The following is a 17,673-nucleotide window of genomic DNA, read 5'->3' as shown; positions in this document are numbered from 1 at the left end:
GTGGAGTGGAAAAGTCCTCTGATTCTGTCTGTGCCCAGGGTCCCAAGGGCCCTGCACCATTGCAGTGTGGGTAGCTGAGGACAGAGTTGGGGTCCTCCTTGTCTAGATCCTGCAGTTTCTGCAGCTCCAAACTGTAGGGAGCACATTTTTGGGGAAGGGGACTTAATCCATGGCTGGCATCTATTCAAAAGCCATTTCTGGACCCCCTTTTAAAATCGATTTTACCCTCAACAATGAAGGCTCTTAGGTTCTTGGAAGTGCTGCTTACACTGTTACATTGTGTTACACTGAGAATAAGCTGTGAGATAAAATAATGCCCAAGGTAATTCACAGAAATGGGAGCAGCAGAAACAAAATTCGTTAACGCTTTTATACAGGCCTAAGTGCATTCTCTCTGCAGGCTGTGTCCTTGTAAGATACCACTAAAAAGGAGGGAACACACTTGCCCGTCTGCGCCTCCATTACTTCGTCACACATGTACCGAATGCTCCCTTGCAGTGGATCTCAACCCTTGTGCGTGGCAACATGGAGACCATGGGTACACACCCAACAGGCACCAGTGCTGCCGGCTGCCGTGGGAAGGGGGTGGGATCCAGGCAGGGGCTCTGTCCAGTTCCCAGGTTCCATCTGTGATTCTAACCCCTGTTTTCACCCAGGAAAGCATTCTGGGATGCAAGTGAGTTAGGGGACCTTACTCCAAGGATCATTCTAAATGAACTCTAAGGCTTTATTTTTTTTTTAAGGTCCATTACTCTCAAATCCCTCATATTTTATCTAGTATTAGTACCAGTTCCTTGAGACACAGCAGGGACTGCTGCTCTGCTCCAGGAAACCTACAAGAAGGCTTTCACTCTTGGGGGTGAGGGGGGGCGTGTCTGAGTGCAGTGCTTTGCATGTACAAGGGGTCTTTAAAAAGTTGATGGGAATGTGTAACATGAAGAAATATATGCATGGATTTCAAAATTTTTTGTACCAAAAAAATATTAACTTCTGTTTCATATAAACATTTTGAAGTTCTCTTGAGTGATTTCCTATTTAGTTCTCTTCCTGGACCACAGATGGTAACAACTAAGAAAGGAAATGACTGAATATCTGATGACAACTTAACGTTACACTACAGATATAGATCAGTAGGGGTGGTGGGCTCTGAGGCTGGAACCTCCGGGGCTCTGCCAGTTCTCAGTCTGTGACCTTGGGCACTTGGTTTCATTTCTGCAAGCCTCAGTTTCCTTATTTGTAAAAGGAGGTTGCTGTGAGATTCAGAGTATATTATGTGAAAATTTCTTAGCACAGTGCATTGTCCAGAGGTATTTGGCAAATGGTTCCTCCCGATTGATCTGCTGTTGTTAGGCACAATTAAAAGGGGCGTAATTTTCCATTATCCCATTTAAGGTATCCCTTTTGCCATAATAAATTCACTGAAGCTTCCCTATTATTTTTAGACAACATTCTAAAGATAGTATGCTGAACGGAAAGGCAGGGGGAATGAGGGCAGCTTAAGCAAAGTTGCATTGACCTCCGATTTCTTCAGGAGCTTCCTCTTAAGGCTGGGAGACCCAGAGACCCCTCCAGCCCTGCTCCATGACTTCCCACTATGACTACTTGGTTTTAGCCAAATCCCAGGTGTAACGCAGAACATAGGCCCACAGCTGCAGTAGCATCATCTGTGCATTTTTTTTTTTAAATTTCCCCTATTTTATTTGAAAGGCAGAAAAAAAGATGGAAAGAGATGTTGTATATGCTGGCTCACTCTCCAAATGCCTGCAATAACCAGGGCTGGGCCAGGCCGAAGCCAAAAGCCTGAAACTCTATCACTCAGTTCTCCCACATGGTGGCAAGGACCCAAGTAATTGAGCCATCATCTACTGCCTCCCAGGGTGTGCATTAGCGTGAAATGGGATGGGAAGTGGAAGAGCAGGGACTTGAACCCAGGCATTCCAATGTGGGACGTGGATGCACCAAACAGCATCTTAACAATTGTGCCAGACGCCTCCCTCATCTGTGATCTCAAAGTCTGGCTCAGTCTGGCAGTAAGCTGCCCACTGACACAGTCGCTGTGAAGACGAGCTTATTTTCTCCTGGGTCTCTTTCTTCTCTGAAATGAATTCTTTATTATGAATGCATACCTTGTTATTTGCTGTTCTCTGGTTAAGTAGCCAATGTTATATGCTCCCTCATGTTTGACCAGCTCTGAGTGGGAGGAAGACATTGCAAGGCTGTAGGCAGAGCCTGGATGCAGCAAATGCACCAAGGAGAGGCATCCTGTGACAGTGCCCCCAGCCTCTCTCCACAAGAGGTACACACACACACACACACACACACATGCAGGCTATCTTCCATGCTAAGTACACCACTCGAATCATAAACTCTGCTGCTCTGGACTCTCTGGCCTGGCCCTGGAAGTTGCCTGTGGTCTGGGACCCAGACCCTCAGCATCCCTGAGAAGCTGACTGCTCATGTAGAGGGTGACTGAGTCCTGACTTTTATTTCTACACCTGTGGAACAGGGACACGGGACGGCTCCAAAGCCTGTAGCCTTGAAGAGGAATCTGTTTCCTATTTTCTTTCTTCTGAGTGGTCTATGATCAGGAAAATTAAACATTTGCATTTAAAGAGGAGAAAAAAAAACCCTCCCAATTTTCCAAATGATCATCTTTACGATGTCAAGAATCAAGCTGTGTTACTGGCAGACCCGGAACACTTGACTGAGTGGTTTTCCTTTATATCTGACCATCTGGCAATTGGGGGTGGAGTGGGAAGTGCCCCCAGCGTGGGGTGGGGCCTTTGGAAGGTGACTAGGTCACAAGGGGGAGTCCTCATGAACGGCACGAGAGCTGGCTCCCTCTCCACAGAGGACCCAGAGGTCAGAATCACAACCTCAGAAGGCCCGCACCTGGAGCTGAGCAATGCTACAGCGTGGGCTCTCGCTTTCCACTTTCACAATGGTGATGAATCAGTGTCTTCTGTGGGTAAGTCATCCAGGACTTTGCTCCATCAGACAAGCTAAGAATTTTATAGTGTTAGCTCTTGTTTGTTTCAATCCATCCTAAGTTCATCTCTGCATAGACTGTAGGATAAGGCTCCAATGTTGTCCTTTGGCATGAGGGTATCCTGTTAATGCAGGACCATTTGACTGTTCCTTCCCTGTTGAACAGTCCTAGAACCCCTGTGAAGTCACTGGACCATAACTACAAGGGTTCACTATTGAGCTCTCTATCTTATTCCACTGGCCTATATGACTGTACTAGCACCACACCTTTCTGAGTATTAAAATTTTGTAGCTATTAAGTATTGAGATCCAGAATTGTGAGACCTCCAAATTTGTTATTCTTTTACAATATTATTTTGGCTAGTCCGGGTCTCCTGAGAAAACACAATTTTCAGAATGAATTTTTCTATTTCTGCAAGAAGCACCATTGGGATTTTGATAGGGAATGCACTGAATCTGTGTACTCTTTTGGATAGTACAGACATCATAACAATATTAAATCTTCCCTTTTATGAACATGGAATGTCTTTTCATTTGTTTCTTTTTAAATTTCTTTCAGCAAGGTTTTATAGTTTTCAGTGTGCTAATCTTTCACTCCCTTGGTTAAGTTTGTATCTGAGTATTTTACTCTTAATTTCCTTATCATCTTGTTCATTATTAGCATACAAAAATGCAGCTGATTTTTTACATGCTGATTTTATATCCTGTTATTTTGCTGAAATTATGTACCCATAGGATTTTTTTTTTGGTGGAGTCTTCAGGGTATTCTATATATAAGATCATGTCATCTATGAATAGATAATTTTACTTCTTCCTTTCCAATTAAGAACGTGTTTAATTTATTTTCTTGCCTAATTGCTCTGGCTAGAACTTTGATTTAATACTGTGTTGAATGGAAGCAATGAAAGCAGGCATCTTGGTCTTGTCCCTGAACTTGGAGGAAAAGAATTTAGTCTTTCACTGCTGGGTATGATGTCAGCTGTGGGCTTTCCTGACGTAAAGGCAGTGTCCTTCTAGCCTACTTTGTTGAGCATTTTTATCATGAAAGGATGCTGAACTACGTCTAATACCCTTCTGTGTCAACTGAGACGACCATGGGGCTGCCCTTCCGTTCTGCCAGTGTGGTGCATGCGCTGATTTTCGTACCTGCTTCCATCCCTGTGTCATTTCAGGAATAATCCCAGCTGGTGACGGTACAGTCTTTTCAAGGTGTGGCTGAGTTCAGTTTGCTAGTATTTTTCTGGGGACTTTCTCATTAATATTCATAAGGGATGTTAGTCTATCATTTTCTTTTTCTGTCGTGTCTTCATCTGACTTTAGGATTAGCCTCACAGGATGAATTAGAAGTGTTCCCACAGGGGCCAGCACCATGGCATAGTAGATAAAGCCACAGCCTGCGGTGCTGTCATCCCATATGGGTACTGGTTCTAGTCCCGGCTGCTCCTCTTCCAATCCAGCTCTCTGTTATGGCCTGGGAAAGCAGCAGATAATGGCCCAAGTCCTTGGGCCTCTGTACCTGCATGGGAGACCTGGAGGAAGCTCCTGGCTCCTGGCTTTGGATTGGCACAGCTCTGGCCATTGTGGACACTTGGGGAGTGAACGAGCAGATGGAAGACCTCTCTCTATCTCTCTCTCTCTCTGCTTCTGTTTCTCTGTAACTCTGCCTTTCAAATAATAAATAAATAAATCTTTTTTTTTTAAAAAAAAGAAGTGCTCCAACTTCTTCAGTGTATTGGAAGAGTTTTGAGAAGGACCTCCCCACACACACCTCCTTGGGTTCGTACTTTCAGCTAAACTCTCCTTTCCACACACAGAGAACCACAGGATTGTCAGTCTAGGGACTGTTTTGTAACTTCTTAAGAAAGCTGGAAAATCTACTGAAGTGGGTCACAGTCTATTCCAAAAAGTGAGACAGAACAGAAAGGATCTGAGTGTACTGTCTGTAACTATTGTTTTATGAAACCTCTTCCTTAGCTGTGTATGTGAAAATGGTGAGTAGCAACGTAAAACGTGTTTCTCATTCTTCATGACCAAAACCAGTTTGAAAGGCTCTGATACAAGCCAATTAACTCTCAGCTTATTTATTTTATTATTGTTTTGTTCTAAAAACAGAGAACCACACACACACACACACACACACACACACACACATACACACGAGGGTCAGGGCAGCAAAGGAGAGATCTCCCACCCATTGCCTCACTGCCCAAATACCTGCAACAGTTGAGGCTGGGCCAGGCCCAAGCCGGGGGCCTGGAATCCATGTGGGCAGCAGGGACCTAAGCACTTGAGCCATCACCCGCTGCCTCCCAGGGTGTGCATGAGCAGGAAGCTGGAATCTGGAGCAAAGCTGAGACTTGAACCCAGGCACTGTGAGTGGAATGTGGGAGTCCCAAGTGGCATCTTAACTGCTATGCCAAACACCTGCTCCAGTTAGGAAAGAGAGGCCCAAAGAAGGTACATGACCATCGTAGGTGACACAGGCAGCCTGCGGCATGGCAGGGCTGCGGCTGGGCCTCTGGCTTCTAATAACGGCTCCCCGGGGAATGACTGTCTTGGGCAGCCTGAGACGGCTGCAAACCTATTTCGCTATTGCAGGATGAGACTTTCAAGAGGCAGCACCTTTGCTTTGGGATACAGCTCACGTTCTCTCCTCCCTTTCCTGCAACCTCTCCACCATGCAAGTTGCACTGTGGCTGCCTTTCCCACTCTAGGTGGCAGTCACAGCCTGGATGTGACGCCGGCAGCTCCAGGCGCCGGTGTGTTCTCTCCTGCATCTCCCCTCTTTAGCTCCTCCTTGGGAGTCTGTCACCAGTCTTCTCAAGATTCAGTAGTTCCCGCCCAACAGCACTCAATCTAGGGCACGTCCCTTAAGAGAAAAGACAAATCATCCCAGAAAGGTCTGCTGGGAAGGAATGAAAGGGAATCCTTTCTATTTCTGGAACAATACAACGGGACAGGGAGGAAACAGCTACGAGATGGCTGCTAGGGAAGGTGAAGGACTACACTGCAAGGGGGAAGCCCTGGGGAGCACAGGTTCAGGGCAACAGGACAGTGGGCCCAGCTGGGCAGGGTCTTGCCATCGGCCCAGGCACAGACGCTGTCTCACCAGGGCCACGGGGCTGGTAGAGGAGTGACATGGAGCCAGAGGGTCCCCAGATGTAAAGAATGGACAGACTTTGCAATTTTCTTAATTTCCGAATGAAACTTTCAAGGACTCAGTAAAAATCAAACTTGACTATTAGATTTGTAATGCCAACGCTTACATATTTTAGAGCTTACTGCAAGTGTGTTCATACGATGCTTCTTCAATTTTATTGCCAAGTATTATTTTAGCCTATTTTTTGCCATGGAACAAACCATGGTCCAACGAGTTGCCCTGGGAGCCTACAGATGTTCGACACATGCCTAGAACTGCCTGCACCATCAGTTTGTGTGAACAGAGCATGTCTGTAATTGCAAAAGTCACCCATGCAGACGCTGTCACCAAAGAGCCTTAGTGACACAGGCAGGGTCTCTCTGTGGATACCCCCAGCTGGTAGCATCCGGTGCTGGGAGTCCTTCCTTCGGCATCATTTTGGCATTCACACAACATCAGTCACCCAAATCCTGATGATCCACATCACTCCTAAGGCCTACCTCTAGATGGACAAAATTAGCTGGCCCCAAAATTCAGTTCTATCCTTAAAAACAGATAGGAGAAGTTAAAAAAAAAATTCCTCCTGACATTAAAAAAAAAATCTGCAAGCTCTCAAGGTAACTCCATGGCTGTTCTGAGCAGCAGCAACAGCGGGGGTGCTGCTCATGCTACTCACCTTGCTGTGAAAACAAACCTGGGCTACTCAAAAGCTCCAGCTACTCTGGTTCAGATGAAGGGGGCCGGCGCTGTGGCGTAGCAGGTAAAGCTGCTGCCTGCACTGCCACATACACACAGATGCTGGTTTGTGTCTTGGCTGCTCCACTTCTGATCCAGCATGGGAAAGCCCCAGAAAATGGGCCAAGTGCTTGGGCCCCTGCACCCGCGTAGGAGACCTGGAGGAAGTTCCTGGCCCCTGGCTTCAGATTGGCATAGCTCCAGCCATTGCGGCCATCTGGGGAGTGAACCAGCAGATGCAAGACCTCTCTCTCTCTCTCTCTCTCTCTCTCTCTCTCTCTCTGCCTCTGCCTTTCAGATGAGGAAAACCTGCCATGGGAGTTATGTTCTGCCTTCCATATCCAATTTTTAAGTAGCCCACTTGGCCTCAAGTTTCTCTTACTCGAAGGGAGACATTCTCATTTTGAAGCAAAGTTAAACTTCTCCATTCCTAATGTTAACATTATCCATTGATTGGGCACACAAAGTGCAGAACCTTGTGAAGGGCCACCTTGGCAGCTTGGTTACTTGTGGGCTCGGGGTTCTATCAGAGGAGTAGAGTGACTGGCAGCAAGAAACCTGGGCTGGGAGTTCTGGGAGCCCCGTCCCTGGCTGTCCACCCGGCACCTGGAAATGCAGTTCCTGAACTCATGAAGTAATGATACGTGTTTTTTTTTTTTTTTTAACAGGCAGAGTTAGACAGTAAGAGAGACAGAGAGAAAGGTCTTCCTTTTCCGTTGGTTCACCCCCCAAATGCTGTTACGGCTGGCGAACTGTGCTGATCTGAAGCCAGGAGCCAGGCGCTTCCTCCTGGTTTCCCATGCGGGTGCAGGGCCCAAGGACCTGGGCCATCTTCCACTGCCCTCCCGGGCCACAGCAGAGAGCTGGACAGGAAGAGGAGCAACTGGACAGAACCGGCACCCCGACTGGGACTAGAACCTGGAGTGCTGGTGCCACAGACGAAGGATTAGCCTAGTGAGCTGCGGCGCTGGCCTTACGTGTGGTCTTAAGGTGCAGCAGGAAGCTGCCTCAGTGAGAGAGAAAGCCCGCTGCCCTCTCACCCCAGCAACAATGACCAGCCAAGCTCTCTTGTCTTTAGCTGCTGTGTCAGACACAGGCCCTGGCAACTGCACTGATGGAAACAGTCCACTGCCCTGGTGTGATAGATGCTTTTGTGAACCCTGTCTGGTGCAGGTGGGTGTGCGAAGAGGCAGGTGCACCATGACCCAGCTTCTTAATCATGGTAGGACCCACACTGGGGTGGTGGCTCCACTCCCTGTGCCCTTTGCTGGACCCCAGAATGTGGCCTCTTTCACATTTCAGTGCCTCTGAGCCTAGGCTGAGAAAGGCGCCCGGGCACACTGGATGCGCCACTGCAAGTTCCGAGCCCCAGCACGGGGCAGACAGAGGGGCTCCTGAGCCCTCAGAGGTGTCCCAGATGGAAGCCCCCTGTCCAGAACTGCCGTACGCTGGCCACCCCTGCTCCCAAGGCCACCTGAGAGGCAGGCTGCTGGTGGCAGGGCTGACACAGCAGACCTGGGAGCCCACAGCGTATCTGTCCTCTTGGGCACAGACTCTAGCGACAGGGAGCGGGGCTCTGCCTTAGGGAGATGACCAGATGGCAGGGGTCACAAGTCGCAACATCAGGCCAAGTGCAGAACACACGGTACTGGACCCAGGCACATGTCTGTGTCCCGGATCTTCGCCGCCACAAGGACGTGTTCACCATGTTTCTGGAAACAAGTGGTCCTCTCTACCTTTATTTTCACCCTTGTGGTAGAGATCCGAATGCAGAATATCTCCTCTGAAGATGCAAAACATTAAGTGGTGATGAGACAGCCCTGGTGTCAAGGGACACAGAGATGGGCCCACAGCCAGAGCCCAGCAGAGGCGCAACTTGAGTGGCAGCTGCCTTAAGCCGCAGCCTGGGGGTGTCAGGCCAGAAGAGAAGCCAGGGTGGCCCGGGATGCTGCCTTTTCTAGAGAATTTCTAATTTTTAGATAAAGTCTCCCATCTTCTAAAATGTGAATCAAGGGGCCAGGACTGTGGCACAGTGGGCAAAGCCACCACCTGCAGTGCCAGCATCCCATATGGGTAGTGGTTCGAGTCCCGGTTGCTCCACTTGCAATCTAGCTCCCTGCTAATGCGCCTGGGAAGGCCCAGAAGATGGTCCAAGTGCTTGAGTCTCTGCATCCATGTGGGAGATCTGGAGGAAGCTCCTGGTTCCTGGATGTGGCCTGGCTTAGCCTTGGCTGTTGCAGTTATTTGGGGAGTGAACCAGTGGATGGAAGATCTCTCTGTCAATGTCTCTCCCTCTCTCTCTGTAACTTTGCCTTTCAAATAAATAAGTCTTTAAAATAAAAATAAAATAAAATGTGAATGAAGTTTTTTTAGGACACCCCAAATGGCAAACTACACACACTGGCCACACTCCAGGCCACATATGCACCCACTGGGACCCACTCCAGCCCAGGGCACGATGGATCTCAGGAAGTTTCTGCACCAACAGAGGTGACAGCCAAGTCCCCATCCTCCTTTCCATTCCAGGGGACAAGCAAGTGGCCTGCTTCCCCACACTGGACCTGCAGCTCCCATAGAGCTGGAGCAGCTCAGGCTCCTGCAGGTGCATGACTGGTTTAATCCCAGCAGCAGGTGCTGATGAAGAAATGCCTGCCATGACTTGCGCTGTTCACTTGTAATTGGCTGCTTTCATTGGTCGAAAATGGCTGAAGACCCACAAATTCATAGGATTCCAACTGAGCCAAGGTGCTCGCTGCTGTCCTCTGTGCCAGTCTGCACACACACTGCCCATGGCCCCAGGGCAGCTGCAGGCTACAAGCAAGGGCTGCTTGGGTCTCCTCAAACGTGGTGCTGACCTCCCTCAGGGCAGAGTCGAGAACATTTACTCCCCTTCGTCAGAAGGCAATGCAAAGAAATCCAGACAGTCTCCACACGCTGGAACCGCCCACACCAGGCTCCAGACAGCAAGCGGAGGCCACCTCAGAATGCACACATGAGGACTGCTTCACAAGGCCACCGCGGCTGTCGGTACACATTGACTTTTTCTGTCTTTGAACTTAACCTTGGTGGCTGTTCTTCTTTTTCACCCAGAAGTGGTTGCTTCTACCAAATTCAGGACAGTATCACCCATGGGACACATGGTGTCTCTGAGATACCATGGGAACCACGGAAGGGTGGCCTCAGGGCGCACAGGCGCCTACCATGCCCTGGCAACACACAACACTTTGGACAGAGAGAGGGACCAGCAAAGAGAGGGCTCGTGCCAGCCCCTGGCCAACCACAGATTTGCAGAAAAGGCTTCTTCCCTGGGACCAGGGACGAGCAGAACTGCCAACAGCCTGTTTCTACCACCCTCCGTCTGACTCTTAATTTAGGTCAAGTGGAAGTCCATTACCAAGGAGAGGGCAGATCACACCAGAGGGGCGGCGTTTCCTCAACCAAATCCCAATACCAACAGCTGAGCCGCTGCCTGGCAAACATGGCTCCGGCCCTGCCCAGGTACGTCCCGAGATCTCCCCACCTTAGTGCCGAGGCTTCTGCAGAAACACAAACGGAACCACCAGTGTCAGGAAATCAGGTGCCCTTGTAGAACAAGCATGGTTCTTGCTAACACGTTCCTGAGACCTTGTGGGGTCCCTACCAAGCTGGCCAAAACCCCCTGGAGGCAGGAGGCCCCAGGGACTGCAGGCTCAGGAAGAGACGCTCCCCACAAAGAAGCCACCAGAGGGCACCCTCAATTGTAAACTGCCACCCGGCAGGGTGCAGAGGCCACAGCCACATGGGTGCTGGGTAGGAGAGCCTGGGACTTCAGTGCTGACAACACGGAGGGGCCTCGGGAGCTCGCCAGTGCTATGAGGACGGAAGTGAGACCTGCGGACAGCAGCAGTGCAAACACGGGCTCCTTCGCCCACCAACTGCCCTCCAGGGCCTCACATCGGTCCAGCTCCTGGGGAGCCAGGAGGCCAGGGCTGCCACACGTGGTCAGTAGGTGCACAGCCCTTACCACCATGCTGGGACTTCCAGCCAGGCCCCTGCCTAGCTCCTTCTAACCCCTCAGGGGAGGAGGCCACCAGGATGCCGAGAGAGGCAGGCTGGAAGACAACTTGGAAACTGCCTTGTGCCAGGGTACATCAGCAAAGCCAGGCCGGGCAATGGAGTGTGGACAGCGATGGCTCCTCAAGCCTCTCCCAAACACTTCCTGACACACAGCCCCACCCACAGACTAAGTGGCCTTGAGCCTCAGCAGGTGGGCCTGCTGCACTGAGGGCAGAGCATGGTCTCGATCCCTTGCTCTCTGGCTGAGCCAGGTTCCTGGTGGGGCCAGTGAATGAACGCAGACAGAAGCCCCCATACCCAGGAAGCCTGCAGAAGTCACGGGGAAAGGGTTCCCAGAGCAGAGTCGCAGGCCAGGCCCCACCGCCCCACCCCACACAGCTGGGAAGTATCCCTCCTGACTCTGCAGACCCTCGGGCAGTGGGGGAGGTCCCCAAGGACCAGTGCTCAGCTCAGCCCAAGGTAGGCTCACGTTGGGGGTTGGATGACTGCGTGTTGGGGCGGGGAGAGCCCTGTGTGTTATGGGAGGTTCACAGCATCCCAGATCCCACCCCCACCCCCACCACACACACTTCCTGCTCTGACAACCACAAATGCCTCCTGACATGATCAGAAGCCCCTAGGGGGTAAAACGGCTCTGGTGAGGGTGAGCAGTGTAAAGGGAACGGAATGGGTATTTCTTCAAAGGCCTGCGGGAGGAAGAAGAGGAGGAGGAGGAAGCGATCGGCAGGCAGGAAGCCTGGGGCAGCACTGCTGGTGGAGAGGACTTCTGGGGACCCTCAGGAGAGGGACAGGACCCCATGCATGGGGTGACCACACCCACAGAGTTCTCCAGGCTCGCACCTGTGTCCAGGAGAGAAGCAGGGCTCCATCCTCACCCACGCTTCCCTCTCCTTGGATTCCACACAAGGCCAACAGTCCTGGAGGGGAAATGGATCGAAGAACAGGGACGGGATGGCCTCTGGTCTGTGCTACAACGCGTACCCAGTTCTGGGTCACTGGGAGGACAGCACACACAGGCTGGCTGTGAAGGAGTTGGGCAGGCCCAGCTCAGCACTGGGACTCAGCCCTGGGGATAAGACCTCGGTGCACACACTGCACACTGCAACTGCTTGTGCTCACAGCCACACTGTGTGCAGACAGCAAGGGGCCTCTCTGTCTCTCATCCCTTCTGATTTTTTTTTACAAGCAGAGTTAGACAGTGAGAGAGGGAGACAGAGAGAAAAGTCTTCCTTTTCCGTTGGTTCACCCCCCAAATGGCCGCTATGGCCGGCACTGCGCCTATCCAAAGCCAGGAGCCAGGTGCTTCCTCCTGGTCTCCCATGTGGGTGCAGGGCCCAAGTACTTGGGCCATCGTCCACTACCTTCCTGGGTCACAGCAGAGAGCTGGACTGGAAGAGGAGCAACCGGGACAGAATCCGGCGCCCCGACCGGGACTAGAACCTGGGGTGCTGCAGCCGCAGGCAGAGGATTAGCCAAGTGAACCATGGCGCTGGCCCACGCTGGCCACTTTCCGATTTCAAGATGGAGAGGCCCTGCTGGTCAGCCAGCCAGCGCCTCCTGCCAGTGGCCCAGCTGCTCCCTGCGAGGAGGGGCTTCCCACCTGCAACAGAAGACGCTGGCTGCCTTTGTAACATCATCTTCCTGCTGTGCCCCTTGGTTGGCGTGGGGGAGACTGTGTGCCGATGCTCAGGGCACAACACACTAGGGACGGTGACTGCACGGTGGGCTGGGCCTGCATCTGGCCCCTGCAAAGAAGAACGCTATGCCCAAGTCCGAGAGGAAGAAGGGGGCCAGGCTGGGGGCTGGGAGAGGCTCTGTGTCGGTGCTTGCAAGGATCTCAAGCATTTGGGGGTACTGGAATGGACAGCATGATAAGGAGGCTAGGGTAGCCTCTGGGGACACATGGGAGTGGCCCGATGCTACCATGTCCCAGGAGAGCCCCGCTGTGTCCACCAGAACTGGGGTCACTGTCACAGCCCTCGCATGGAAGCAAAGCGTGGCAGCTCTAGAACTGCTGTTGGGATGAGGCCTTTCTCCCTGGCCCCTCTCTTTCAACTCAGGAGAAGTCTGTGTGTTTTGTGTTCAGAAGTTCCAAAGAGTTAGTCAGCTCCTTCACGTAACACAGCTGTCCAAGGGCAACAACCTACAGGCCATGCAGCAGGGCCAGAGGGGCTTGGAGGCCAGGAGAGCGAAATGGAGCAGGAGAGGGTGCAGGAAGAAAAGAGGGAGAAGGGCGTGCTGGGGCTGACTCTGGCCCCCATACAGCCCAGGCCACAAGCTGCAGACACACAGAGGCACTGGGGCCTCCCCTCTCCTCTCTACCTGTGGGGAGCTGCAGAGCACCCAAGCAAACTTGAACTCCACGCGTGGGACAACCAAGTCCGTAGCTCCCTGAGCAACGCTCAGCTCACCTGCCCGCAGAGAGGGGCCCCATGGGTGCTGGGCCTGGCTACCACGCCACAGTACCTACCCCACCACCACTGTGGCCTCCCTCAGTCAGGAAGGGGCAGCTACTGCTCAGCTCTTGTCCCACAGAGACACATCACCCAAAGCATCTCCTACCGCCCAGCAAACTGAGTATTGCAGGATTCTGCTTGCTTTGCCCACCGGCGCTTCTGAGAATTTAGCTTTGCCCAGCTCACCACTCCCCAGCCTTCTCGGGAACTGCAGATCCTCAAACAGGCTGAGGACAGAAAGGTCTCCCCGGATGGGTGGTCCAGGCCCACACTCACCGGCTGCAGCCCGTCCTCCTGCCTCCTGCTCTGGCTTGGGCGGTTGATGAAGGATCTCGTGGAGACTTTGTAGTGATTCAGCAGGCAGACGATGACCACGACCATCACCGTGACCACCACGACAATGATGATGACCTGGGCAAACTCCAGTTCCGCTGTGAGAAGAGGAGGAAAGAGCGTGAGCCACTGGTGCCCCTGCGCCTGCACCCCACCCCTGAGGCATTGCACTGACCAGGAGGGGAGAGGCCTCCTGCACGCACCCAGTCCTCACGGGACCTCAGGAGACAGACACGATCACCGCACTTTAGAGAGGAAGGAACTGAGGCACAGGCACACAACCAGCTCGTGGCTGGGCTGCGAGTCAAGTCCAGGGCTGACGGACGGTCAAGCCTATGCTTCTGGCCACACGTGACACTGGGTCCAGGCCTGCGGTCCAAGGCCCCTGCCAGACCTTGACCTTCTAACATCTTGAGGAAAGGGGACCTGAGAGGGGCTCTTCCAGCAGACCTCTGGGACTCGGCATCATGCAGTCCACAAACCCCATCTCTGCAGTTTTGTAGTCAGAAGGGTGGAAGAAAACACACTCTGCTGGCTGTGACTGTGCCCAGTGTCCACAGAGGAGCTCCAAGTCCAGCCCAGTGTGCCAGCTGCGTGGCCACCCCACACTCTGGGTGGACCCTTGGGCACCTCCTTCTCTCAGGTATGAAAACCCAGGGTCTCACCTGTCACCTAATCTCCTCCCCTGCCAATGGCAGCCCCCAGTCCCCTGCCCAAGGGGCATTGAGAAAGGCTCTCCACATGGGTATGATTTCTCCCAAACTAGAAAGTTCTAGAAAGAACTAGAAAGTTCGACCCAACTTGGTGGTTGAGTGGCGTCTGCAAGCACATTCACTCAGGAACCGTATGCTGAAGGGGAAAGATAAGGGGAGTTCAGAAAGTTCATGGAGAAATGGAACTTAAAGGGAAGTTTATCTTGGTGCAAAAAATTTTTGAAATTCGTGCTTGATTTTTTTTCATATATGTATTTCCATGGACTTTTTGAAGATCTCTGGTAAATGTTAAAAGGGTGGCTCTTAGCCCCCTTTCCTCAAAGGCACTGACTTTGTGAATGAGTTAGAAATCCATGGCTGTTGCTTCCAGTCGTGTGGGCACCGTGTTTTATGGGTGGTCAGGTCCCTTCTGAGGTTCTGGCATCACCATGATGCCATCACCAGGATGGTTTTGCCAGCCTTCTTCCCCCATGAGTACAGCACCATGGGGAACAAGGGTGGGAAGAGGCAGGGGATTCACAGCCCTGCTGTGCAGGGAGGGAGGCAGGCTCAGGGCCCAAGGCCAGCTCTAGAACCCAGTCTTGCTGCCTTCCAGGTCGTGGCTGGGCATCTCCCCATGCTGAAAGGGCTTGTTGGTGTGCGAGGGGTGCAGATGGAGGGGGCTAAGTACTGGGTACACAACTTAGTGGGAGGTGGGAGTGTGGGATACAACAAAAGGCAGGAGGCAGAGGGCAGAGCTCTGTCAACTACAGCACTGCCTTGAACTGACAGCACACACATAGGTATAAGCACACACATATACATGTGCACACGTGTGTGGATATCCTCTGGTTGCAGCAGGACGCGGGGCCACGGCCTCTCAGTGTACGCTTTCATACTGGGGATGATGCGGGAATGGACTGAGCAGCAAACTGCCCCCTCCTCCGTATTTATGGCTTTGTGCACCTGCCACCCACAATCTGGGAGCAGGCAGGGCTGGGCTGAAGAAAGACTGAGGATCGTCTTGGATCCTACCATGTGCTACCCATTGGCACCGTCCTCCACTCCCACCCCCTGACCCCCCACACCCTAGGACAAAGATATTTAAATGTGCCCATTGAACTGGGCTGGACAGATCTTGGCCTTGGGGCCTCTAGGAGAAGGGGGTTGGCCCTGAATTGCACCTTGGAGAATGGGGAGCAGAGGGTGAGGGAACCACACTGCTGAGCCACAGCCAGGCGAGCTCCGAGGGCCAGGCAGATTTGTTAGGGGCACCCCTAGCTGGCAATCAAAGGTCAGAGTGAACATCACCCTACCCAGTGGACACAAGTGCCTGGGGGAGCCTCAGGAAGCAATGCCCTGAGTGGCGCTGAAGGCCGGCAGTCGGCAATGCCTGGTGCTGCTATCCCCACTGAACACCCACTCCAAGCGGCTCTGGGACATCCCCTAAGGCTTAATGGCTGACGGGGATGGCCTGTCCCAGTATCTGCTGAGGGGGCCACCACATTGATGGACCTCCATGTGTCTCCTGGAGCTTGTGAGAAACAGTGAAATGGCTCCAGTCAGGGAGCGGGTGCTTGGGGCCTTTGCAACTGGGGTACAGATGTAAGTGTGGGCTGGGCGGGGGTGACACGCGTGTGAACCCAGCAATGCCTCTGCACAGCACCGTCCCGTGTCTGACACCTGGCCTTGACCTTGTGCCTCAGGACCACGCTAGCCCCTGGCCATGCATCTGGAGGCCCTCCTTGATCACTTCCGATAGAGAGGTCCCTGCATACTTTTTCAACCTGTTTCTCACACGGAACTGCATCGCGAGCCCACCGCTATTTCACGGTAGTCCTGGTGTCCAGCACCAGGCGGAGCTGGGAGGGAGAAGAGGTGAGCCGATGGGTGACCCTGGAGATCACCCTGGTGGAGAAGGCTCTTCCCATCTGCACAGGTGCACCCTCTGCAGGATGGAGGCTGCAGAGAACAATGCGGGTACCACACAGGAGTGCAGAGGGGCAGCTACAACCCGAGGCAAGGCTGCACCAGCCAACAACATGAAAGGGCAGGGAGCTACTTCCACTTCCGATTCAAGGCAGAGAACACAGTGATGAAGACAGAATCCCAAACAGTGCCTTATTTTACGAACCCTGATTTCTATGTGTGGATACACGGCGGAGTGTGCCTTTCCCATTAAAGCCTGCCCTGGGGCTTACTAACATTTTCTTTTGTCGAGAGAACGTCATTGCTTTATGGACGTGGGAAGCAAAGGTGGCAGTGAGGGATCCTGCAGGAAGCTCTCATGGGTCACCTTCTGTTGAAATACAGCAAGCCACGCAGACAGCCCTTGGCAGCAAGGCACGTCGAATCCTGTTTTCATGACGCTATGGGTATTTTGGTGTATTTGCATTTCACTTGAAAGGGAGTGCTGCTGTAGACGTGAGCATTTAAACATTGTAGAAGGAAGCAGAGTGTAGCATCAAGCTCTGCTTTCCCAGTCTGCAGCCCGCCCTGAGGAAAACGCACTCGCAGTGGGGTCTGTCTCTGCCGCGTGAGGCTGCCTGTGCAGCAGCAGAAGCATCGTACAAAATGCTTCGTTCTGCTTTATTGTTTCACTTCACACACCACAGACATCTGTAAACACCGAGAAGCTGACCTGGTCCCCTGCAGTGGCTCTCTGCCCCACAGCACAGATGTTCTGGGCCGGACCCTGAGGGCTGTTTGCTGCTTTGCTTTTCTTCGTTTGTCCATTATGACCAAAAGACTGTATGTATGTGAGTGTGTGTATGTGTATCTATGGGAAGAGGCCTAAAAAGTGAAACTTTTGGGTCAAGGGCATCATCATTCTTAAAATCATTTTAACTTATCTATTTTATTTCTCTGAGAGGCGGAGAGACAAGGAGAGAGAGAGGGAGAGGATGAGTAAGCACACTCCCATGTGCTGGCTCTCGTCCCAAATGTCTGCAATGGCTGGTGCTGGGCCACTCCAAAGCCAGGAGGCAGGAACTCCATCCAGGTCTCCCAGCAGGTGAAAGGGAGGGACCCAACTAGTCGAGCTGCCTTCCCAAGCTTAGCAAGAAGCTGGGACTGGGGACAGCCAGGACTTGAACCCACAGACATGGATACAGGCTTCCAGTGTCCCAAGCAGCGCCAAAATGCGTGCCCGCTCGTGTTCAGTCTATGGTTACTGAGAGCCTGCTTAATGAAAAGGCGGTGCTAGCTTAGGCTCTTTCTGGGAAAAGGACAGGTCCTTTGCATCCTCATTAACCCAGGAGACTCGAACTTTCCA

The 17,673-nt window shown here is 52.4% G+C and overlaps 1 protein-coding gene across 9 annotated transcripts in view; it reads right to left on the bottom strand.

Annotated features, from left to right (window-relative positions):
- Positions 1–17,673, bottom strand: part of LDLRAD4 (low density lipoprotein receptor class A domain containing 4) — a 259,259-nt gene that overhangs the window by 15,579 nt on the left and 226,007 nt on the right. For all 9 annotated transcript variants that reach the window (XM_051852199.3, XM_089305401.1, XM_089305405.1 and 6 more), the window contains one exon: positions 13,651–13,805. In XM_051852199.3, the coding sequence (XP_051708159.1) occupies positions 13,651–13,805 (155 nt within the window). The remainder of the gene's footprint in view (positions 1–13,650; positions 13,806–17,673) is intronic.

Source organism: Oryctolagus cuniculus, chromosome 10 (genome assembly GCF_051225735.1).
Source record: "Oryctolagus cuniculus isolate XC-2025 breed Fujian yellow rabbit chromosome 10, ASM5122573v1, whole genome shotgun sequence".
Classification (NCBI taxonomy): Eukaryota; Metazoa; Chordata; class Mammalia; order Lagomorpha; family Leporidae; genus Oryctolagus; species Oryctolagus cuniculus.
This window is presented reverse-complemented; position numbering and strand designations above follow the sequence as displayed.